General features: G+C 44.2%; 1 protein-coding gene across 2 annotated transcripts in view; it reads right to left on the reverse strand.

The window, feature by feature from the left end:
- LOC105896238 (EBF transcription factor 1) overlaps positions 1–19,535 on the reverse strand; it is a 152,700-nt gene extending 133,165 nt beyond the window's left edge. For both annotated transcript variants that reach the window (XM_012822976.3, XM_031571959.2), the window contains exons 1-6: positions 18,717–19,535; positions 17,936–18,092; positions 16,888–16,951; positions 15,376–15,431; positions 7,556–7,629; positions 2,503–2,571 (exon numbers count right to left, since the gene is read on the reverse strand). In XM_012822976.3, coding sequence (XP_012678430.1) covers positions 2,503–2,571; positions 7,556–7,629; positions 15,376–15,431; positions 16,888–16,951; positions 17,936–18,092; positions 18,717–18,850 — 554 coding nt within the window. In that variant the 5' untranslated portion in view covers positions 18,851–19,535. The remainder of the gene's footprint in view (positions 1–2,502; positions 2,572–7,555; positions 7,630–15,375; positions 15,432–16,887; positions 16,952–17,935; positions 18,093–18,716) is intronic.
- Between the last annotated feature and the right edge of the window lie 6,824 nt (positions 19,536–26,359).

Consider the following 26,359-nt stretch of genomic DNA (forward strand, 5'->3'; position numbering starts at 1 on the left):
TTCTGACCCTTTTCTAGCCCAACGAAGCAGAAAGCAGAGGGTGCTGTGAGGATGATGTGTGTGTGTGTGTGTGTGTGTGTGTGTGTGTTGTGAAGAGAAGAGAAGAGGGGGGTTGTGCACACGTGTGCCAGGTATATAGGTGAAGCATAGGGCTGCATTGGCACTGCCCTGGCAGAGGCTGGCAGAGCGAGAAGTGAGAGAGAGGGGGAGAGAGAGGCCTAGCGCAGATGCACCACAGCTGCGTCTGTGTGCACAGTCACACAGGTCACTGCCTCTGTTAGCTACCTCTCAGAGAAGACAAAAGAGAGAGAGAGAGAGAGAGAGAGAGAGAGAGACAGAGAAAGTGAGGAACAGACAGTGAGGGAGGAGGAGACAGACAGCATGGGCATACCAAGAGAGAGGGCTGAGATCCAGAGTGAGAGAGACCTGCCCATCATGTCACTGTCTTCACAGTCACGCTCCTCTTGAAGCTGTCATTTGACCTTGCTCTGCATACAAATGCAATCACAGACACGACACTTCAGAACAACTTACTCTCACTTCTGGCCATAATGACACTGAACACGGAGCAGAGCCCACAGCGCTCGCGTCGGGACATGAAACAGCAACATCTCCTCAGCCACTCCTACGAGTCTCATAAGGCTCTTCATCCCCAGGGCACTAAATCTACTCACGGCACCTCACCACACCGACTGGCACAGAGAGCAGGCGGGAGGGAGGGAGCGAGGGAGGGAGGGAGGGAGTCACTTGTGAGAATGGTGACCTCAGAGTGTAAAGGTTCCTCGGTAATAGCTTCCACATTAGACTACAAGGCACTTGGAGAGGCTCCAACTACAGGAACCACCATAACCTGAGGCTCCATCCTAAAACCATGGCATGAAATAAATAACAGCAGCAGCTTCTCCATTTTGGACTGCCAATTCTACCACAATAACAACAACATCAACAACAACAACGACTGTGGCTACTACAACTGCAACCGTTCCAGAAGAGTCACATTTGTAAAATCACGAGAGATGCAGACATTATGGATTCAGTTACTTCCTTGGAGAGGAGAGTGCATAAGGGAAAGAGAGAAGGGCTGTGTTTGGGTGCCCTTGGGGGGGGGTTAGCGAGGGCATGATAGAGAAAGAGAGAAAAAGAGAGAGAGAGAGCGAGAGATGTGTGGAGAGGAGAGAAGAGAAGGAGTGGAGCGAGGGGGGGGGGGGTAGGCCCGGGGCACTCTGGCTACTATTGTCACATACTTCATTATGCATGTGGATTTTATTAAGGAGAGTTGAAAGGAGGAGAGGCTCTTTGCTCACATTTGTGAGGTGCCTACATTACATGCTTTACTCTGAGCTTCCACAGGGTCTCCCGTCCATGGGAATCACAGGCAAGGAATGTCATTAGTGCACTGTCATGTCATGTCATGCAACGTGCATACTTTATGTGAAACACCCAAGATAACGTCTGCCGTCTGCTAATCTCCCAGGAAGTCCCTGTGAGTGTGTTATTCCTAAGAAAGTGCCCACAACCACAAACGATAACACTAGCCAGCCAAACTCACCCTGCACATAAACTATCTTTAAGCCTCTAACCGCACTGGACACCGCTACGACCAACACCTCCCAATCCCTGCTAGAACATCAGGCCTGGGGAGTGAAGCAACAAGTATCAGTTTCTTCTTTCCTAAGTACTGCCGCTTACTGTGTTGGATCCAGCCTTTCTGATTTTCCCCCCTTCTCCAAGCAGCCATGCTTAAGAGAATCACTATCAGTTGGAACAGTCCGAAGATAAGTGGCAGTGTTATTTCTAAGTGAGAACCAGTTACACTGAAACACTGAAAGTAAAAATCCAGGTATAATCCATCCATAATTCCAGGTCATAATAACGGGGGAAAAAATACATTGAGCTCTCAACATTTGAACCTTGATCGTGTCGTATCGATCTGGCAGTAATCGTGAGGATCTCATTCGCAGTATAATATTATATCTTTTGCTGAAGCTGCAGTTAGACTGGAGGCCCAGGCAGGCCAGAGTCTGACTACCCCAGAGGATTGTGGGACCTCTGCAGTGGTCAGGCTGCTCTCAGGCAACCACAGTCTCATTATCACCCTCACACGCTCCCACACCACAGCGGCAGCAGCAGCGTGCACACACGCGCACAATTACACACACACACACACACACACACACACACACACACACACACACACCAGTATTCACATATATACATACACAAAAGACACACTTATGCACATCCCCCCCCCCCCCCCCCCCCGGTCTGGTTGACTTGCTGGTAGATATTGGTGATAATGATTATGATGATAATTATACCAATCCCACACAAACAACAGATGACACACACAGGTGACTCACTCCTACGGGAAACAGGGATGGTGTAATAGTGGGGATTACACATACACAACCCCCCCACCACCACCCCACCATCCCACCGCCCCACCTCCAAACACACAGCTGAAAGGGCAGTTAATGAGAAAAAAGAGACTGTCTGTCCTACCTATCGATGATGACGGGGTCAGAGGGCGTCTCGTTGCGGTTCCCACAGCTCTTTTTGTCACAACAGCGGCTGAGGAAGAACAGAAGAGGGAATAAGACACAGATAAACAACATCACGTCGCTACAAAAAAAAATGATCCGCTTTGGCCGCGCTGTGTATAATAAAATACCAAGAAAAGCTTGTTGAATTGAACTGCATGGAACTGAATTTAACTGAATTTAACTGAATTTAACTGAATTGAGAGAGAGAGCGACAGAGACAGACAACATGAACAAAGAAGCTTCTTCTTCCTCAGAGGGGAAGGTAGCAATTAAGTGTCAGGCTATGGCTTAAGTGGAAGTCTGAGAGTGAGGGGCCACCCGATGACACCTGTGCCTCCACTCAAGAACAGCAGGTCCCAGGGTATCAGAGGAAATCACATATGGACTGACTGCTGCCACAGGCACACACACACACACACACACACACACACACACACACACACACACACACACACACGCACACACACAAAAGAGCCTTCAAACACACATCCAGTGGTGTGTGACTGACAGGCAGGGGGAGGAGAGCGGGACAAGGGGGTGGCGGGGGGTAGAGAGGAGACAAATGGGGATAAATGGGACCAAAGGGGCATAAATGAGGTGGGGCAAGTGGCTTTGCCTAACCTGTGGGGACCTGCGGCAGACACGAGCGGGGCCCTGACAGCGGGGACTGACAAACGGATGCAGACTGATGTTATGTGGCAAGCTGCTCTTGTTTGGGCTAGCACCTCACTCCGTTAATTTACACTTGTATTGACAAGAGCATACACAAGCACAAACATATGTCTACATACAAACATGTATGCAAACATATGTTTACATATGAACACATGCTCTCTTTGTTCCTCTCTCTCTCTCTCTCTCTCTCTCTCTCTCCGACATACGTATAGCCATAGACAGAGACTGGCCGACACACCATGTTCACTTCTTTTGCTTTTCTGACAAAGAGTGGGGTATTCATTGCTTATCTGACCTTCTTTCTTCTGGTGTGCTTTCCTGACCTCTCCTTACCCTCCTCTCTCTCTCACACACACACACACACAATCCCAAATACACGGGTAAATGTAACAAAGGTGAGTGTGTGTGTGTGTGTGAGAGAGAGAGAGAGAGAGTGTGTATGTGTGTGTGTGTGTGTGTGTGAGTGTGTGTGTGTATGTGTGCGTGCTGGTGTTTGAATGTGTGTTTATGTGTGTGTGTTTATGTGTGTGTGATTATATGTGTGTGTGTATGTGTGTGTGTGTGTGTGTGATTACATGTGTGTGCGTGTGTGTGTGTGTGTGTATGTGTATGTGTATGTTTGTGTGTGTGAGAGAGGGCTTGGGGATGAAGGTGAGGGTTGTGTGTGTGTGTGTGTGTGTGTGTGTGTGTGTGTGTGTGTGTGTGTGTGTGTGAGGGCTTTGGGATGAGGGTGAGTGTGTATGGTTGAGGTGGTAGCGGAGGAGGGGGCCTATAGTGTAGTGGCGGCAGGAGCAGTGGCCAGGCTCACGTTTCCCCAGCACAGATGGCAGTGGGGTCGCTCAATGGGGATGGGGACAGGCTTGTCACATGATACCCCGGGCATTGTCTTTTTCCCGAAGGAGCGCCCACCCCCCCACACACACACTCACACATACACGCACACTCAGAATTCTCCCCCTTCTCTCTCTCTCTTCTTCACTTTCTCTATCTTACTCTTTCTCTCGTTTATATGTTACCTCATCCCCTATAAAGTCATTTCAGCCGGCTTTATTGGGATGACATAATTGTTACATCGATGAGGTACAATGCGATCTAATAATATCACAGAAACATACTACCTCGCTCTCTGTCTCTCCCTCTCTTTTTCTCTCTCTCTCTCTCGCTCATATATACTTCTCCTTCATGTCTTCTTCTCTCCCCTGTTTGTCATTTTATCCACCTCTCTTCTCTCTCTCATTTTCACCCATGCCACATCAATCACAGATTGATCGATTGGCTCCATCAATCGTTCATTCCTAGCTTACTGTGTGATATAGAGTTTGTGATGTATGGCTTGAGTGCAATGCATGGAACACACACATACCCTCACACTCACACACATACACATACTTGCACTGACACTCACACACAAACACAAACACAGTCTACACACACACACACACACACACACACACACACACACACACACACATTCACACACTGAGCTATAGAAAATACACTTGTGTGAGATGCGAGGGCCTCTGTGTCACGTTCTTCTCTGGTTACCTTCAGCATTGTGAATACAGGGTGGAGAATGAGAAGTAGGCGCATTATGCCTTTTAACAGCTGGTCTGGGGCGACTTCCCTCTTTTTGGCTCATAATGGCTCAGCTGGGAACGTCGCTGGCGTGAGCTGACCTGAGAACAGTCCCTGTGAGACCGCAAGTAACCGGAGCAGCAGGAGAGGCCGAGTGGAGTCTATATTATCGCTGGCTTTTTGAGGATCGGCTCCCTACAAGTTACAATGCTTCTCTCTCTTTTCTTAAGCCCCTATCTTTTCACTCTTTGTCTCTATCTTTGAGTCTTTCTCTCTCTCCCTCTCTCTCTCTCTCTCTCTCTCTCTCTCTCTCTCTCTTTCCTTCTTTCTTTCTTTCTTTCACTCTCTCACAAACTCGCTTCCGTGAGGCTGTCTGAACTGGGTCAGTGCCGTCCCAGTGGATCAGAGCAAGAGCAGGGCTAGGGAATCACTAAGTGCCATGCAAGTGTATGTGGGTGTGTGTGTGTGTGTGTGTGTGTGTGTGTGTGTGTGTGTGTGTGTGTGTGTGTGTGTGTGTGTGTGTGTGTGTGTGTGTGTGTATTTGTGTGTGGGGAAGGGAGGTGTTTGAATGTGCACATGTGTGTATCTCATTTTTGGCGTCTGTCTACGTGTGCATGCCTGCCTGGGTGTGTGTATGGTGTGTACTGCTGTACCAAGACATGACTCGTAGCTTCCCCACAATCTAATCATCATGGGACACCCATGGGAGACAGGATTTTCTCTCTTTCATTCCCTCTTTTCTCTCCCTCTCTCTACCCCCTCCCTATGCACCCCCTCTCTCCTTCAAACACACACACATACACGCATGCTTGCGCGCACACACCCACACGGACAAACACACACAGTCTACCTTCGCCATCACACACATTATGCAAATTAGTACATGCCTGTAACAGGACTGTGTGTGTTGGGGAGGGGGGGGGGGTTAGATTCTGAGAGGGGAGGGGGCATTTTCTCCCCCTTTTCCTGTCAACTTCAAGACCGTCCCGTAGGACATCCAGAGAGGAAATCAGATCTTTAATCTCCACGCTTCCTTCCTGGTGCGGCTCCTTTTTTGAAGAAATTAAATCTAAATCGCCCTCACGTAATTAACAGGATATAGCTGCCCCTCTGCCCCACTACAACATGGCCGCCCCTGAACCCCATAAGCCCAGATCATTTTAATGATACAGATTTTTCTCAACGGCTTCTGCAGCAACTCTCCACCTCCCCACACTCCTACCCCCCCCCCCCCCCCCGCCTCCCCCAATGCACGCCACATATATAGAGTATCCGCATGAAACACAATCATACCTTTTCTGTGCATTATTTTTTGTAAAGGGGGAGTGTTTGTGGTCCTTCTCCTTCTCCCTGGGTTTTTGTCAGTTTGTGAAATTAAAGGACTAAGCACTTCTGTCCCACGCTTGCAAGCTGGCTTGGCACCATATGGCTGGTGGTAGTGTGTGGCAATTAGTGCCACTGATTAATGGAGAACAGCCTAATTTTCTGCTTATAATTGAGGCTGCGTTTGAATGCCCCCCACCCCAGCACACACACCCCTACACACACACACACATACCCTCCTCCCTTGTCGAATCAGCACGTATCCATCCTCTAGGAAATGTGTGTGTATGTTGGGGGGGGCAGCTTTGGATGTAAGAGTGTGGGGGGGGGGGGACTGTATCAGAACAGACAGTGTTAAATCATCATGCATTGTGTAACGAGAGGAAGTCTAATTGTGAGCGTCCAAAAAGAGTGAGAGGAATCCCTCTCTCAGTCTGTCTGCTAAGCATTGGGGTGCTGGTGAACACAGGCCATGTGGAAAAGGGATAAGTGGCTTGTATGCTGTAATATATCCTCATATTTCCATTCAAATAATCATAATAATCAATTAGCATGGTGAAAGAATATGTGTAGAAAACCATGTTTTTATATATGCTGGAGTGTGTCTGTGAGTGTGTGTGTGTGTGTGTGTGTGTGTGTGTGCACGCGTGTGTGTGTGTGCATGCACGAATGTGTGTGTGAGAGTGTATCTGAAAGTTGAGCGTGTAGCATCCATGTGACTCGGGAAGCCCTTGCATATAATTCATAGTCAGTGTGCGAGGCCGGGCACATTTGTAACCAGACGAAAAGTAAAATTCAAATTGAGTAATGACTTTCTGCTTGTCCTAATTAACCAGGGATCAGCAGGATATATTTAAGGGGGTTGGATGGGGAGGCAGGAGAGGAGTGTGTGTGAGTGTGTGTGTGTGGAGGGGGGGGGCAGTTAAAATGCTTCTAAAAATAGGCCAGAGTCGATCATCACAACCTAGTTTTAAAACAAATTAATCTTTGGATTTTAATTTAAAGCACACTTTTTGATAGGAGAAACCACATTCCTCCTCTATCTTTTTTTTTTACTGTTTTTTCCCCTCCTTGTGTTCCCCCCATCTTGTTCACCAGAGGATTGAGGGGGGTTGACCTGCTTAGCGTACATTTCAGCCAATTCCACTTCCTCTTGAGATGCTTCTCTACGACACACAAACATTCCAGAAAACCAGCAAAGCATAATGGAAAGTACTGAGGACAGATACAACACAGGAGGATGGCACTATGGGTAAAGCAGGAGCTGAACAGAAGAGCTCGTTATGGTGTGTATTGCAGAGAATACACAGAACATAACAGCAGGGTCTTGTGGGTAGGACAAAGAATACGTACAGCAGAAGAGCACAGGGTCATGGGGAGAGTATGGCACTGTGGGTAATACCGGTGGGAGATAAGAGACAGAAAAGGCTGGTTCCTACCTGCACATGATCTCATGTGTGAGCAGCACTCGACACATCTCGGGGTTCTTGTCTTGACCTTCATAGATGATTGGCTGTGGAAACACGTGGAAAACACACGCTTTAGATCTCACACAGAGTTCATTTGGATTGGTGTTGACACTGCTAGCATGATATGGTTCATTTGAAAAATTTCAGAGAACAGTTGAAACAGCAGGGTGAAATTAGTTTTGGACCAATTACTCAATACTACCATAATTGCCTACATTTGTGGAAATATATAATCATTTGTTTCATTGTGAGCTTCCAGCTAATGGCTTCATGACATCATTAAATAACACATTTTCCTGGTTTAATGTGTGACTGCTAAAAGTTGGCTGGGCAGTTCTGTGATTACTGTTGAATGAACAGCTGGATAATGAATTTTCAGTCATTTCTACTTTTGCAGTAAACAAATATTATAATATATAAATATAAATATTTGACGAGACCTGTAACTTGGTTCAATATTGGATTTCTGCCATACATTTTATGTGTACTAAGGCACATAGCAAATCTATCTGTGTATCAACATACATACATAAATACATACATACATACACACATAGCAACAACCCCTCCAAACCGACCCAACTCTTGTTCTCTCTATTTTTTCTGATTCCCCTCTGCATACACTTACAAATACTTCATCTCCCTCTCTCTCCCTTACACACACCAACACTCACACACACACACACACACACACACACACACGCACACGCACACGCACACGCACACACACACACACAAACACACACACACACACACACGCACAGAGCAGCCTTAAGAGCCCAGCAGCGCAGCGTTTACTGCCTCTGGCCTGGGGGATGTGTGATGAATAGTAGTGTGTGTCGTGGGAAATCGGTGGGACGGGGCCAGTGTGTGTTGCTGGCCAGGAACGCCACATCCTAGGCCCTGCCTACCCACAGCACGGCCCAGCCCAGCACAGCACAGCACAGCAGCGGGCCCCTTACATAAGGACCAGGCAACACTAGTTTAAAGCAAGGCAGCAAAGAGCGAAAGAGAGAAAACATCACAGAGAAGAGTGGAGACATGAGAGTAACACTGTTACACTCTGTTTCATTCTGTCCTCTTCCATGCTGTCTTAAGCTACGTGCTCTTGTGACGCCCCTATGGAGTCTTGGTGGTTTGAGCTGTGGTGTACAGTATCGGAGCTGTCCACCTTGAACCAAAACTTCAACCCATTCACTGACAGGCAGCCTGATGGCCCTTGTCCACAGGTTTGCTGCGAATATCAGGGGCTAACATGTGGCTAAAGGCTCATTCACCTTTATCTCAGCAGCTGCCGAGAAGAGACACAAAAGCTCTCTTCCAACTTCATGCCACACTAAATTGCACTCACTGGACATATTCACAGGATATGCCTGGTTATGCCTAACGATTACTGCTCATTAGCCCTGCCCATTGTGGGCTGAATCTTAATTTGAATAAATATAAGGTGACATTAAAAAAAAAACAGTAAGTGAAGTTTAACACTAGTTTACATGAGTAATTACAATGTTATTACTGCGCTTGTAACTCTGACCTGACAGATTATTACACCAGAGAGAGGGAGAGGAACGAGAGAGAGAGGGAGAGAGAGAGGGAGAGAGAGAGGGAGCGTGTGAGAGAGAGAAAAAGATGGGAAGAGGAGGCAGGACTAATAGGCCACATGTGTGTCATGCCGAGTGTGGAGTGTTGAAATGTCAGTGGAGGAATGTTTGATTCATTGCATAAAAATGATGAAAACACTTCTCCTGAACCTGGACGTGTGAGGTTTTTTTTTTTTTTCTCTCTTTTTTTACATGAGGCACTGTCAGAGGGGGAATGCCATCATATTTTTCCTGGGTTCAGAGCATTGTATCTCCACCCTTCTTCTCAGGCCTTAAATATTCATGACTCATGCTGTGGAGGAGCTCAGAAATACTGGAAAGCTTGTGCTTTTTTCAGTCTCTTTTCCTCTCCTCCCCTCTGTCACACTCTAAGCCTTCCTCCCTCCCTCCCTCTCTCTCTCTCTCTCTATGCCTCTCACTCAATACCCCACCACTCTCTTTCTCTCTTGGTCTCTCTCTTTCTCTTTCTCTCTCTCTCTCCTCTCATTTTCCTTCTCAGTTGTTTCAGAAGTGGGAAGGAAAAGCTTGAGTGGCTCTCTGCTCTTCCATTGGCTACCTGTCATAGTGAAGCTGGTGTCTGTGTGTGTGTGTGTGTGTGTGTGTGTGTAGGGTGCAGGGGGGGTTAAGGGCATCAGAGTTTGTGCATGTTCGGCATCTACCTACTCTAGTGTGTAAGGCTGCAGAAGAAGCATGCGTGTCACGCTGTGGCAGCCAAATGAAGGGAGGGGGGGTAGGAAGATAATTGGGAGACTTCGGTTTGTCGGCGGGGTGGGGGGAGGGAGGAGGGGGTGGTGAAGGGCATTTGGAGATGGTGCGGGAGAGCAGTTGGGATGCCAGACTGGATCGTGGCGCGCCATCTGGCTCCGACGCCCATTTATCCCCAAATTTCTCAGCTTTGCTCTCACCCTCCCCAACACAAAATGCCATGTTTTTTTGGTTGTTTTGCTTTTTCCCCCTCATCCTCCCGGGTTGGCAAGTGTCTTCATTTTCCCATCAACATGCAAAGGCTTGGCACACATGGACCATCAATGCCATTCCAATGAGGCGCTGCCTCAACTCCACCCTACCTTGTCTTCGTCCCTCCAAGCTAAAACTCCCTCTGACCGACACTATTTCATATGCCTTCAATCCCAGTGAAGAGCTATACAGACCAAAGAGCAACATTGCTTCAAGACTGGCTGTCACTGTGGACTCTTATTAAAGACCTGGACCAAAGCCACGCAGACTGTCCCCGTAAGTAACACTCAGTCAGTCTCCACAGCTGCTCCACCTTATAATCACCACCGAGCACAATAATCGGACAATACTTTCAATGCACTGGACAAAGGCATGAAACCTCACTATTGTTCAGTGTCTTTCAAATGTACTTTGCCTGTACAAAAGCCCCTTGGAAAAATGATACCTTTATTGCCAATGCTGTGGCTGGCATGCCCCGGACATTTGTTCTGTCGGTTTTTGTTTTCACTTTGAGGGAATGAGGGCCAAGGTCTTCTAAATGTGCTCAACATGCATCACCACTGGCAGGCCGGCAAGAGCAGCGCACCACACTTGCAGCCCATATCTATCTTAGCCCTCGCACAACTAGGCCTCACACTCCATCCTCCACCAGAATAACACTGTCATCTCCAACTCAGGCGAGGAGAGCTCTGGGTTTATTATTAATGCCCTGATGTAATTCAGGGATGGAATCACATAGTGTGGCTTTAATGGCAGTGCCGCGAGCGAGGGGGAAAACTGACATAAAAACCAAGTTTCAAGCACGAAAGGCTTGCCAACTGAATTGTTTTCCATCACTATCACCACACATCACTGGCGTCTTTTCCCCCTATTGGTTCCCATTCATATTTTGGCTTTTTTTACATTCAATAAATCTTTTCAATATGGTTCACACTGGAATGGGGTGAAGTTCATTTTAATACAAACTCTCATTGAGGATATTTCCATGCAAGTCTGTGTTGCATTTAAGAATAAGAAAAAAAGCACAAACGGCTAGAAACAATAAAGGTATACAGAATAAAAAATTATTGATAAGAAAAGCAAATAGCACAAGAGCATAATTCTGGCCTTGCTCGATTTTAATCAACTCACTTTTTTCCCCTCCCCTTTTTTTTTAACTTACAGAAAAAAATGAAGCTGCGTAGTGACACCACTCTTCAGCAGGACCCGTGCTGAAGGAGACAGAACTGTCACACTCTCCTCTTGCTCGGCCCTCAACGTTGACAAATTAGTTCGACCTGATCCTGAGTTTGCACTATCAGCCTCCGGACTACAGGAAACGGCCCATACTGGAGATTAATACACCGCTTTGTCTGTTTGGTTTATGCGGCGCAAGTATTTGGTTACCAAATATTTTGTCAGCAGACTCTTGATACCCAATGTTTTAATAACGCCGATAAGCATTGGTTTACAGTGTGAGTTTTCTCAGGAGGGGAAAATAAATAAAACGGCCACTTTTCTTAATCATCTGAAATGTGATAAAAAAAATTCCAACAACCACCCTTCCATACTGCGCATGCACACACACACACACACACACACACATACAAATCAGCCAAGCCCTCACAAAATTAGGTATGCTATGCTGGTGTTTGTGTCACACACGCCCAATACACCCAGCTAGCTAAAGCCTCGACCAAAGCAAGCACTGGGGCGCATAAATAAGCATGTAGCATTCGTCTGCCTTTTAATACATATTTCATCTCCCAGAGAACACTTTTCAAATCTCATTCTCCGTTTGCCTGGGCGCCTTTGATGTGACGGCTGAAATGGAAGGCTTGTAAACAAGTCGCTATAAATACATGGGGGGGGGCCACCCTTCTCCCTCCGTTAGCATCATTCGTTAGCGTGTGAGACGGGAGCATGACTTCCTTTCTTCCTGGGCTGCGGTGCGACTTCTTAAAAAGAGGTTCCACGATCGTAGCGCATTTTTCCTTTTTACAGTCACTGCCCCCCCCCAAAACACTCTGACACAAGCACAAACACACACACGATACATGCTTTACACCCGGTGTTACAGAGTGAAACCTAATGGTATCTTAAAAGAAAGTAAGGACAGGAAGCAAGAAAGAGAGAAGAAGAGAGAGAGAGGGGGAGATAAAGAGAAAGAAAACGAGAGAAAGAGAGAGAGAGAGAGAGAGAGAGAGAGAGGCAAGCAGGGAAGTGTCCATCAGATTTATCAGAGAATGGGTGGATGAAGAGTGAACCGACGTAAAGACTGCTGCCCTGGGGCCGTGCTCTCTCTGTCTCTTTTCTTTTCTTCCTCCCTCGCTATCTGAGCGCCCATCAGTCTGTCAGCCTATTTACATCTTCTTCCTCAGGGTGAGCCATTCATTGCCCAGTCAGCCGGTAAATACTTCTCTTCATAATGTGAGTGGATTTATCACTATTAAGACACAGTTTGGCAATAGTGTGGCAGCTCAGAGATGCTTGAAGCCAGTAGCATATTATAATAGAGCAGGCAGGTAGCTCCCCTTACTATAACAGATTAGGCCATGAAAATATATAATATAAATAATATAACTACTCTGATGGCAGCACGAACACCACCACAGAAAGCACCACAGTATAACTATCTGCTATCCTATTCGCTGTAACCATAACAACGTGCTCTACTATACATTGCTATGCGTTACACCATCGCCATGGTATTGCAGAGAATCTAAATATGTACGCGGTCTTGTTTGCAATGTAATCACCACGTATCTCCGTGGGGGATTTTGAAATGGCCCGTCCTAAAAGGAGGCGCTACATCTGCTGCGGTTCACAGCTGCGACGGCTGTTCGCAGCCTCCAGGAGCTACTGTCTACCAACAGCGACCACACTTGATCGCTGGCGAGCCGGTCCTGACCACCTCACAACCACAGCCACGAGGAGAGCCAGCGGCACACTGAGGCCGAGTCATCTGTGAAACTAGCTTGTCAGCAGACAATGCCGTTTCCAGTGCAAAAGGGAGACTGGTGAACTCCCCCCAACACTCACAGCTGAGGTATTTTTTGATTATTATTATTTAAAGAATTATCATAATAAATAAATCCCAGAATTCCCAAAGAGTTCCCAAGTTAAGACACGTGGATGGAGCACATCTGTGGTTAAAATAGCAAGAGGGAGAGGAACTTCCCCAAAGGACATATTGAGGAAGAAACCTGAAGTGAGACTCCCCTGAGAGGAACTTTCAAAAAAAGAGAGAGAGAGAGAGTGAGGGAAAAAAAACTTGGAAGGTACATGGCCCACAATCATCACGCCTGCTGTCAGATCCACTTTGGAATTTAGAAGCCTACAATTCAAGACATCATCACACACAACTGCTCAGAGAACCAGGGGCCCCCAGTTCCAGTTCCCATTCCAATTCTATTGGGGGGGTGGGGGGGGCATTAAAACTTGACGTCTCTTGTTGTGGCAGCACGGTTGGCCGGGTCCCACAGTGCTGACTGCTCAACGGCAAGGGTAAAAAAAAAAAAAAAGACATATCCAACATCCAAAGCCTGGAGCTTAAGTGTAGCCGGTTCTACAGGCACAACATTTATTTCAGGATATCAAAGACAGACACACACACACACCAGCCTCTGAAAATGTACCTCGACTAGTCCAGGTCAAAAATCTTTCAGCCAGTAGCCATTAGGAGATAACTCAAGCAGCTGTTCAAGCTGCTTCTACACCTTGGTGTTTCTTTATCACTCAGTAGAACAGAAAGGAGAAAAACACTCATCTTTGTCAAATTAATTTCTATTCACATTTTCAGCTCAAGACTACTCTTGAAATGTCCTCTGTAAAAAAATATTCTGTATGAATGATTTCAAAACCCCCTCCCCAGTATTACAGAGATGAATTAGTGAATGTGGCTGCTAGTGCGGGTAGAATTACCCCCGTACAGGAGCAGTGCCACACACACACACACACACACAGAGAGAACAAGATGTGTGAGTCTGGGCTTATTGGCTCGCCGTGAAACTGACAGACTCACGCCGTCAACCTGGCAGCTACCGGATGGGGGGGGGCGTAATGTGCCTCGATATTCCCGGTGACGTGCGTGTGAAAGCGTCGCCGGGACCCCACAGGTGCGAGAGTGAGAGAGGTGTGCTAAGTGCTACGATCCGCGGTGTGAGGTCCATGTCTGCGCACAGCGTCGTGCCATCACAAAGCACTGGTTAATGAGTTCATCTCGACCTGCCCCCCCACACACACACACACACATATACCATTAAACACCCATATATTCTCACATCTCCTTATTCTCACACATACCTTGCACACATAAACACACACCTCTTTACTAGGTTACATGTTTTCACTCTCTTCCTCCCTGTCTCTCTGTCACTCACACACACACACACACACACACACACACACACACATACCCACAGAGACGACACACACACATATACACACACACACACCCCTCCCTCTCTCTCAGACATGCTTACACACTCAGGCGCAGAAGAGCCTGTGAAGAAACGCCTAACCCATCATCCCCATAGTGTAAGAGTCATCAGGAAACAGGCTACGCTAATGGTGTTGTTTTTACCTGCTATAAACCACTCTCGAGTGATACACATTTAAGGGAGGTGAAGCCAAGCATAAAATGTGCAGGTTTTTTTTTCTTTTTTTCTTTCTCGCTACCTCCAAAACGAGGCTCAAGTGACGGAAACAGACAGCATCCGCAACATCCTGCACGAGGGAATCTGCTTTTAAATTGCCTTTCCCCCCCCCCCTCTTCTGATTCAAGCTTATTTCCTGTGCAGGGGTGTGGATGGCCTCCGATGCAGTAATTCTGTTTTTGTACATTTTAAGAAGCCCAAAGAAAAAAAAGAAAAAAACATCAGAAAGGAAACAAAGCCTTGGGGCGGTCGTGAGGGTCACCCTCTCACAGTCACACACAGACACAGTCACATACCAACATGCACAACACAAGCCAAAACACCCCCTCTGCCCCACTGCGGATCAGCTGCTCCTTATTCAAGAAAGGGGATATGATCCCAAAGGATAAGGTCATCTCTGAAGGCTACTCTGACCATAGGGAACTTTGTAAATACACACGAACACCCGAACAGACCAACGCATGTTCTCACACACACACACACACACACACACACACACACACACACACACACAAACGCAACTGTGCTCGCTCTCTTTCTTTCTATTTCTCTCTCTCTTCACCCAATTTACAAAAAGATGGAAATAGCACCTTACCTGTTTGGTCATGGAGTCAATAAGCCGCACATAAAAATCCTGTTCTGTTCTGATGCCTGGTGGAGGGAAAACGGAGAGGGAAACAGATGACAAAATCAGTAAGAACTATTCTCATGGCTCAATCAGATTCCCCATAGTCATAAACATTCACGGGATTGCACACACACACACACATACGCACACACCTCTTTTTCTTTTCAAAACTCCCAACTAATCCCTCCTCCAAGCCAAGAAGAATATCAGTGACAAACCATGATGCTTTATGTAGCTTGCTTCAATCTCCTCATCCCATGGCATTTCAACACATTTTTTTAGCCAGCTAAAAATAACTGAGACGCTGGTTTACCAAAACAATCCATGTCATACAGTCTCTACTGTATTGCAATCTGTGCATGTACACAGAGCACTTTAAACGAAGCTGCAGAAATTTCAAATAATAAATCACATATTTAATGGAGTTTAGAAAGGACATTTTTATTTTCGTCTTAAATAACTATAAAACAGTTGAAATACCAAACCGTTCCTGGCCCGGATATTTCAAGCACAGGCCTGTACCATTTAATTTCACATCCTTGCAATAAAAAAAGCTTTTCATTTTGGCATCAAAAATACAATTGGTAAAAAATACAATTGCCACGTTTGTCTGAAATGTGTGTAGTTCTGTCTGTCGCTTGCGTTGCAACGTCAGATTACGTCGCCACAACAATTTGTTCTATCATTAGTACCCTACGCTGTAACTCGACTTGAATTATCAAAACACCTACATGATAAGAGATTGTATAGGCTGAGCTGTTGTTGATTGGCTATGCACCGTCTGCTCGAGGCCTGCCTGGTTTCCCATTTAGCCAACAGGCAACCCGTTATGAAACGACCCTTAAACTAACACGCACGGAGACAAATAGCACGTAACAGGATAATTGACCCGCTGATTGAACCAGTGATGGACAGCCCGTCAGTTTCCAGTCAAGGACAGAGTTCCGTTGCTTACAATTACACCCATTAGGGTGAATATTTCTGATACAAAAATAACGTTCTCATGACTGGTATTCAAATACAGCAAATAATTTGAGGAGGCCAAATTGATATAGACACGTAACAAATTAATTTCCCAAAGCTTTTAGCTGACATGTAGTCAGCCAAAATGGAGGACATATTAATGTAGAAAATTAATAAAATAATGTTGAGTAAATGTACTGTACAATAATTTAAAATAGCCTAGGTCACGTTAATGCGATGGCTATTTTCGCAAAATAGGCAATTACATTTAAAAATCTGATAGTAAGTATATACTATGGTATAACGGGATGTAGTAAACGGTATTATTTTGCTCATATGATATATAATCCAGAACAAGGTTGGAAGAAGTCTATGCGGTGTGTAGGCTACCAGGTGTTTGGCGTATATATTTTCTGAGAATCGAATGCAAATCATGTTTGTTAGCGCCCGTTTCCTGCAGCCTCAGCGTGCGTGAATGGTACAGCCAAGTAGATAGAGAGAGATCATACAACTTACCATTGCTGTAGAGAAGTTGGAGTCTGTAATGTATCCCGTTGTTTGTCTTTTCTCCGGTGCACTCCTAACCGGGAAAATTATGGTGTAACGGTTAGAATATTCTGACAGCATACATTTACCAGAGAAAAGTTTGTTGATATAACAACCAATCACAAATTGCTGTTGTTGACAAATAATTTAATGATAAGGGTGTTCTGTTAGTTATGGACATTTCATTATTCTTTTTTCACTAATTGTGTCATTTAGAAACAAAAATACAAAATTAAGATGTTTTCACTAAATAATCTTAAAGGGAACGACGATACAGGAAATCATTTGTTGCTTTTAAAGAAAATGTGTTTGGGACATTTATGAAACCGATATGGTATGAAAGGTCGTCCTATAGCTAAGTGGAGCGTTGGGGATTTTCAGAAATAAACATTATTACATTTTCCGTGTAAAAGATCGAAAAATAAACACGCTGAAGCTTTCCCTTGCAATTTAAGTAGCCTATCAACACATGCATTATTCTGAAACGTTTGAGCAATGTATTGGCATTGAGAACATTTCCACTGATTTCAAATGGTTTTGGACTCTGATAAATATATGAAATAAACATGCCAAAATAAAATGCACTTGTCAACACAGATTATAAAAACAACACCATACTGAGGGTGAATTAAAACATTTGTTTAAAGTGCGTACTGTTATTATTGTTGCAATATGGTCTATCATTTTTAAATGATTTAGGTTCAGATAGTAAATTGTCTTGTTATATAGTAAAGTACTTATGATAATTCTACACAGATATACAACATTGATTGAAAATAGTGTGCAGTTATTGAAGATGTGGTTGTTTTTGTTTATATCGACATGGTTAATGTAATTCATATCAGTCTGATTTTGTCGAAGTCAGTTATTCTGTACGAACCAGAAGGAAAGCATGTGCTGGAAATACATTTCGGAGTGTTGGCAAAGACTATATTTCACCTTCATCCTTGGCAGACTAACTTTAATCATAATGTGTTTTAGGCTACTCCTTGTGGAAGACATGAAGCGCAAACCTTACCTTGTCTTTTTCAACAAATCCAATAAAAGATGTTCTTTCGATTTCCACAGGCTGTCCTTGCCTGTCGTACAAAGCCAAAACGAAGTGGAAGAAGTTGGATTTCCGAAGGTTTGAGGGCGGTTGTTTCTCAAAGTGTGCCCGAGCAAGACCCACTCCACTGTGGACAAATACGCAAAGAGTGTTGGTGTTAACATGTCCCTAAATATGGTTCATTTAACACTGATAATATCCCTACTTAAAAAAAAATAACTTGAACCATGCATAAACATTGTGATCCCTGAAACTGGCTTGCCAGTAGCCCTGCTATTAGGGCGACATGATATATGAATTAGCCAATTGACATGCATTTGCTTAAAGAGTTAGGATAACTTAAAACAGCCTCGTTGCTGTATGGTAAACCACCATCACACTACAATCTGTTCCGCGTGTCAAATGCATTGATTTTAAATTAGGCTATGTTAGGTTGTTGCCTCTTGTCGTTGTTTATTATTTAGAATTTGATTGAGTCGTATTTTTGGATGAGATATAGCTTAGCCTACTTCACACATCCCCGTATTGTTGGATGGATGCAAAGTGTTAAGGAACAATACATGCTAAATCAAAAGTTTGGCAGCAAACTGGACATCTCCACAAGTATCGCGTGTGAAATGTGAAAATCATTATAGTAGCATCGCAACAAAAATCCGTTAGGACTTTTCCCGTCGCTGGTATTGAGCGTTGAGCAGTCCACGCATCGCCACGGAGCCGCCGCGCTGTGAGGTGGACCTTGCCTGGGGCTTACCTCTGAGCGGCCGTGTTCGCATCCAACACCCCGGCACCTTGCATCCATGTCCGAACAGCGTTCATCCCGGATCCGAGAGGCTCTTCTTTCAAGCTATTCCCACTCCGTTGGATGCTCTCTTGAATTCCAAACATGAAAACTGGATCTTTCGCACTCCCTGTCGGTGCGGGTTATCAAAAGTGTCCGAACCCCGTGTCTGCTGGCCAGCGGTAAAACGAAGAGAATACAGCGCACAAACCACAAGAGATAAAGCGACGTTCTCGTTGACACGAGAGGCAGTACTGTCGTTATTATAAAAATGTCAGACAGGCAAACAGAGGATATCCAGGTGTCAAAAAGACCGATAGACCGACGAAAATTCAAACGAAGCGCACAGACGAGGAAAAGCTCACTTGAGGGTTTTTACCGATGTCCCCGCTGGATTCAGAAGATTTACAAAGAGAGCTCCAGTGTCAGTTTAAGGTACAGAAGGATCAAATGGAGCTTTCAGACAGCGTTAGATCAAATGTCATCATCCCCTGACAAGTTTTCTTTCTCTTCTTTCTCTTTCTTTGTGTATACCTTTTTTCCTTAGTATACTTCTCCCTGTTTCCCTCTCTCAGAGAGAAACGAGATAGAAATTAGAAATCAAGAAAAAGAGAACCCTTGTGGGTGCTGATCCCGTGTTGCTCCCCTTGTTCAAATGGGAGTGATTTGTGTCCCTTCCCAAAGGAATCCTATTTGACTATCTGCGCGAACTAAACACAAGCACACTATAGCCCCCAAAAGGAGAGAGGGAGTGACTGAGAGAGGCGGGCCGCCCCCGAACAAAGGCAAGCCCAGTGTCAGATCCGCCCAACCACGATAGCCGTAGGCTCATTACATATTTAAGACAGTCCCTTCCTCGTTAACCCACAGCATAGTCCACGGTAGAGAAAACATGAAATCGCAGGATGTGTGATAGTCTTAGGATTTAGAGAGCCGATTTACTGACTAACTTAGTTATCTTGTATTTAGACACAGCAGCCACCACCACCAATGACTCTTGTTTCAAGATACACAATACACTGTGCTTGTTCTCCACCCCTCTAACCTTGATCAGAGCAAACGTTAAAAAGCGTATCTAGTGGGAATCTTTTAAAAGTGCAGGGTCAATGTCAAAGTTATTCTTAACGTGACATTGTATATATGCAAAGCTACAAGTGGCACTAAGCAGAATCGTGTTCTCTGGTTGTGCAAAGAAAGATAAGCCAGAAAACATATTCCAGTAATAGCTTGTTTCAGATGTGTCATATACAGACTATAAAACATTTAAGTGTGCATTATAAATATCAAAATACCTATCATTTATTGGAGAAAAGAGGGAGCCGACCTGAGCACACTGCAATGCATGTGGTGTAGAGGACTTGATCAGATGCTGAACAAATTATAGTTCGGCATCTCTGGATATAAATGTGCCTTTTTACACAAAACCAGTTGTCACACATGCCCTCTGGTGACTGGTCTGTGCACCATATGGCTGGTTTCGCGGATTCATGTAGACAACATCTCTCCAGGCTGACACACTCGGCCCACAGTGGTCAGGTGCACCTGCCCATTCTATACAGGTAGGCCAGAGAGGCTTTGTGTTCTGCATAGACTACACCACAGAAGCAACACCGGGTTACATTTTACAGGTGCAACACCAGAAAGATGCATTTGAACACTTGTGCTTCGATCAAACTTAGTATGAACAACGAACATCACAGGGGGTATTTTCATGTTCAGCTTGTTTTGTTGTTTTTTTCTCCAGAACTGAGAAGTGAAACTATGACTTGAGGGTCAGTGGGCAAGGTCTGTAAAAAAAAAGGATGCCTTATTCTCTTTACACGCCCCAAAAACCTTGCAGTGAAAACAAGGTTTGGTCATGCCAAAGTATAATTTAATAGGCAGTAATTAAGGGACATATTGGCTCTTCTTCATCTGTGGAGTTGTGTAAAACCCAACCAGCAACCATGATGTGTCAATTAAATTCGTCTCAGATTTAATGAACATCCCTTAAACTATAGGTAAGGCTCACTTCCTGTATCTTCATGGCACCACTGTAAAACAAACCCAAACGTTGCCCTTGGGAATAAGAGGAGTTGTTGTCAAAGTATCCTCCATGCCAACACCCAGAATCTGTTTGCCATCTTTCCACGCCACAACATGAGCTTAAACTATACGCAGATGTCATGTGCCCTCTCCAATCAGTTTGATTTTGAAAATGTGCACAGAGAATGTCATTGTTGCCAAAATGCAAGTGGTTGAATTGTCTTGCAGCTTCCATGGAATGACACAGAAGTTGCTGCTCATCCTTAAGGCATGGAGTCAAAGACAAGCAAGACATTTAGTGCCAACACACCCAAGATACTCAGGTATGGCCTCACTTCATGTTAGGCACCTCTCACCAGACACTTTTTGGCCTCACATGCCCTTATCTGTTTCTTCCAGAAAATTCAGTATTAGGGGAGTAATCTGAAAACAATAATAAGGAAATGTACAGGAGTCCTAATGTACAGGAGTCCTCCTCAACACTGCTCGAATGTGCATGGTGTCATTAGTCCTTTAAGACATAAAATTAACTTGGTAATGTGGGATATGTTTACGAGATTGTGATTCTGTTCGAAAACAAAAACACCTATAGGCCTACATTGAGCTGACTAACACTAATGGCAACTGTGTCTTTAGAACTTTATTTCAATTTTCAGAAACGTGACTTCAAAGAGAGTCAAGTTTCTTTTTATTTGGTGAAAGACTGCACAGCCGAGCATTTGGAAGTGTTCCTCAAAGAGTAGACTACTCTGCATCTTCGCCTCTTTGATTTATTTTGACTATTGTTTAGTCTGATTTACGAGTGTCCTCACAAGTAAAACGTGCCAATGTCTGTGACTGCAATCTAACAGCCTTCACAGAGTAGGCTATCCAGCCACGAATGACAGTGAAGGAAGACAAACAGCAAGGGCATAAACAATAATTAGTTTAAACTAACAATGGTATTGCCTATCTATAATTATTTTCCTATTTCAAGACAAGCTTCCTTGCTTGTGTGTCTACCGTGTTTCCGCTGCATCCCTTGGATGGCGTCTAAGAGTCCTAGATGAAAGCAGATAATGAAATACCTCCCATATCTGCAAAGAAAGTGAACACAAAAGTTAAGGTCTTCCAACCAAACCCAAGCCCATATGTTGGTGCCACTTGCCTCTATCTAAACAGAAACACAATTTCACCTATGTTTTTGAGAAGGCCTGTCTTCTTGGCTATTTGCATCGTCATTGTATGGTGTCTATAACAAATATACAAAACTAAAGCTATCCAAGAGCCCAAGCCTCTCATTTACCCCTTCACTTTCCTTTGGTATGAAGAGCTTATGTTATAACATCAACACTAGGGTGAGGCCAGGGTAGGTCAGTGTCGCCCAGATTGACAGCTGTTCCACCCTATCAAAACTGTTGCCTATGGTTTGAAAATGAGAGAAGATTAAAAAAAAAAAACATAGCTTGTCACATGCCAAAAGAAATTGATATAAAATGTATTATTATATTATAATTATAATTCTGCTCCACATGCGTTCGCTGCATCAGTCACTAACGTTGGACATGCCTTAACTGGCTGTACTACAGTTAGTTATGATTATAGTTAAGGTGAGCAGATGCTTTTGTCAAGTTGGTTAGCTGTGGTTAGCAATTAAGCCAGCTTACACTAGCCGCTTTAACCTAATCATGTCGAAATAAACGTTTTTACCAAACTAATGGATGACGACCCCGTGCCCTCGTCCTCTTCCTTGCACCCTCCAACTCCTCTCATCCTTTTTTAACCTGTTGTGATCTTGTGAGAATCGACGAAATAGGCTTAGCCCGCCTGCAGACCTGTTCACTTCAGCTACCTAGAACGACTTACAAGCGTTTCCCCGCACTTGAGAATGGCAGTCCATGCTCCCCATATTTGTCAATTGGCACTTCTCACTCATGAACGAGAGTTGACGGAGGCACTGGACTACGACGAAATCATTACTGTAACTGTATGGTGTAACATGCTGAACAAGACAACGCAAAACAGGTAGGAGAGAATATTTTCATACCTTCTGGAATTAGTTTATGTTCATAAAATACGATGCCTTGTAATTATCTGGATTAGCCCATAAATATGGTTCGCTTTAATGAACCACTACAAAACGGTGCATGCTGGTTACAGGCCTCTCTCGCTCTCTCTCTCTCTCTCTTCTTCCACCATCAGAGTGGCAGCAGTGGCCACCAGGACGGGGAGTTCAGTTTTAAGAATTGTTCTGACCCATCAACCTTCCTCTGTCACACACATAACATACTCTGTTTCTATCCGTCTCTCGCTCTTTCACTTTCACTCACACACAACGATGAATAATTGTTATCGTGTTCCATTGTGTGGTCGGAATTAATTGATGTGAATTAAGGTCTGAATCGTGCATTTGTTTTATTAGATGTAGATGTAAAAAAAATGGCTCACACTATTTCATAAAAGTCCACTCATCTTAAAATGTCTGACCTGGCCACTGGTCAACACTGGAAAGCTATCTTCAGATACAGCCTTACCTGTGAATATTTGTATGCATGAAAAAGCTGGGCCTTGCTTGAAAGTGGAACGGGAGGGAAGCGCCCACCACCTACAGGCCATACAAAAGCCGACGTGGAAGTTGCTGTTTAACTGGCGAACTCTCCCGTGATTGCTCGTTTGCTCAGTTCTTGTTGCGTATTTCCTCCACTCCTTCCATCCCCAACTCCACTCAATTATCTCAACGAAGAGAGCGGCGCGGAGGTGGAGGAGAGAAGTGGGTCTAGCTGCTGAAGTAAACTACGCGTGCTGAAGGCTGTCTGTACAAAGCAGCACGCGCGCCAAACCTTGTGCCAAATGGGCGCGAAAAGAAAAGACGCATCAAAATATGTAAAGAATGCCGAGAATTAAGTTCAGAACACACTGATCAGAGGGTAAGCCTACACAATAGTGATGCAGCTGCAGTATAGAAGAATATTTTACTTTGTACGGACTCATTCGTCAAACTCGTATGGGTAGCCCTTGTAATGTAACATATATAGACCAATTTGTTTTTATTTGTATCTGACTGTTATGTACCAGCAAGACCGAAGTGATTATGTGTTTCTCTTAGGGTATGGTATAGTCTACTTCATAATCAGACGCATCGTCTTCTGGTCGGCCCAAAAGGAATCGCGTTTCAAACATTAATTTGAGAAAACTAAAAAAAAATTCTAGACTAAATAAACAGAAATCCTACGCTCATAAGCACAACTCAACGTGTATGCTACATCCGGAATTTCCATATAGGCTATATTGAAATGTCATGTTTTGAATGATATGGAAAAGAACAAATTATTTCGGCTGCCATCTTTCTAGATCACTCTGAAATGGGATGTACACAAAGATCAGCAAAAAACTAACTGAAAACATTGATTACTAGATAGGCTACAGGCCTAAAATAATATATTATCGAATTAGGCTACTTCTTTCCAGTTAATTTACAAACGGAAGAACAAAAAGTGGACTTTATCTAAGGTCCTAATAGACGTACAAACACCGTCTGGACTGTAACTCTTATTAGACTACTCACCAACTGACATATGCGCAACCTCGGGAAAATAGAGAAAGCATGCTGTGTGTGCGCGCGTGTATGTTTCTCTCCTCCACACTCCGCACACTCGCGCAAGCTTGCGCACGCACCGCAAACCATCCTTCAACCATTTGATGTTTTTTTTATATATATCTTGCTACGACCAAAAGAAAGCCCGTCTTGCAAACTACCCATCTTTAACAGTGTATCTATAAAGACCCATTGGTTTTGCTCAGGAAATTGAGCACTATGAAAGAACCACATAATTCAATAACAAACGCTTTTACAGCAACAACCACCAGTTTAACTAAGATATTACCAGTCTCCACTGATCAGTGAAATGCAGAAACACAATAACAAAACTTTGACACAACATTAATCTACATCACACTAAATTAGCCAAAAACGAGATGCGACACCACGAGGCTTCTTTGTTTGAGATAGCATAGGGTTTATAAAAATGTCATATATTGTATTATTAGAGTGTGTTTATGGTTTACCACATGAAAGGTCTGCAGGCAGTTAAAAATGAAGCACCAAAACAATATTTAAACATGTTCGTGCGACAGAAGCGCCGCCTGGTTGACCAGTCAAGATGCGGTGAAGACAACCGGAAATGCCAATAAATCTATAGAGCAAGTCAATATTCTTGTTGCAGAGGAAAATGTCACAGAATAACATTCCTACTCTACTTGATAGGCTGCTCAAATGTGACCGGTGCCCTGTCAAATGCACTGCTTTGTTATAAAATACAATCATAACATAGCCTGCCTTTAAGATTACATTTGTGGGAGCCGTCATATTCTAAAAAGGCTATAGCCTCCCCTATAGGCCTATGGGCATACGATTACACTGAAAAAGAAAAAGCGTAGTATGTAGATTCTGAATGTTCACATGTATGGATACATATACATTCAAATAACAGATAATTCAAATTGTTCAGATTATAAACTCGCTAATTGTGTTGCCTAAAAATGTTGCTATTATGTGTAGGCCTACTCCTACTTTATCAGAACGCAGAAAAATTATCTTAGCAAACTGAATTATTTGGAGTAGCCTACGGAAAACATTACTGAAACGTTCCCTTTATTTTTCCTGATTGACATATAATAATATAGATAAAGCTCATTTTAAAATAAAATTCTAGGCCTGGTCCCTTATCCAAATACGGAAGACGATGCCCATTCGGTAAAAAAAAAGTTCAAGCGGCGTTGATTGTCAGTGAGGTTGAAATTTGAATAGGTGTATAGCCAACGTTGCCTCTTCAGCTGATAACGGATATAAATGCTGCAGAGTAGACTAGATATTTATCTGTGTGCATTAAAAAATAAAATGCCCAGATGTTCCCTCGACTAATTACCGCTCCGTAACGTCGTCTCTGCTAAACTCCTGCAATACGTCCGTTCTTTGGGCTTTGGCAAACCAAGCGCTCCCCCTTGTGTCAAGAGTATAAGCGCAGGTCCAGAATGAGACAAATGGAAAAGCGTGAGTTATAGTTGCGTCATCTGTGTAACATATACTAGAAGGTTTGCTAGATAAAGATATATTCTATTCTTTATGCACAAACAAAACTCTGAACCGAGTATATTCATTATATAATAACTAATGTGCGCCCATGCATATTGAACTAGTTTGATGCCCTACTGTAGTCCTTGTCACGTTTCATAAAAGGTACAATACTGACACCATGCGTTCACAAATGGTTACTAGGTTAAATTAAAACTAAAGGTGAAAATGACACACACAATCATATATATATATATATGGCTGACCTGCGATGACTCCTGGTCGAGAAATGGAATGCCATCCCACAGCAACGTGTGACCAGGTTGGTGACCAGCATAAGGAGGAGGTGCCAGGTGGTTATGACTGTGTATGGACCTTCTACTGAGGCTCCTGACGGTGTATTAAATGAATAAAGTGTAAAATTGCCAATATGTCTTGTTTATTCCTTGTTACTGATCAAGAGTTCAATCATTCAATCCACCAAACAACTCAAAACGAGTCAATACCAACAGGAGAATACACTGTTTAGCATTGGCAGAGA

Source organism: Clupea harengus, chromosome 8, assembly GCF_900700415.2.
Source record: "Clupea harengus chromosome 8, Ch_v2.0.2, whole genome shotgun sequence".
NCBI classification, from domain to species: Eukaryota; Metazoa; Chordata; class Actinopteri; order Clupeiformes; family Clupeidae; genus Clupea; species Clupea harengus.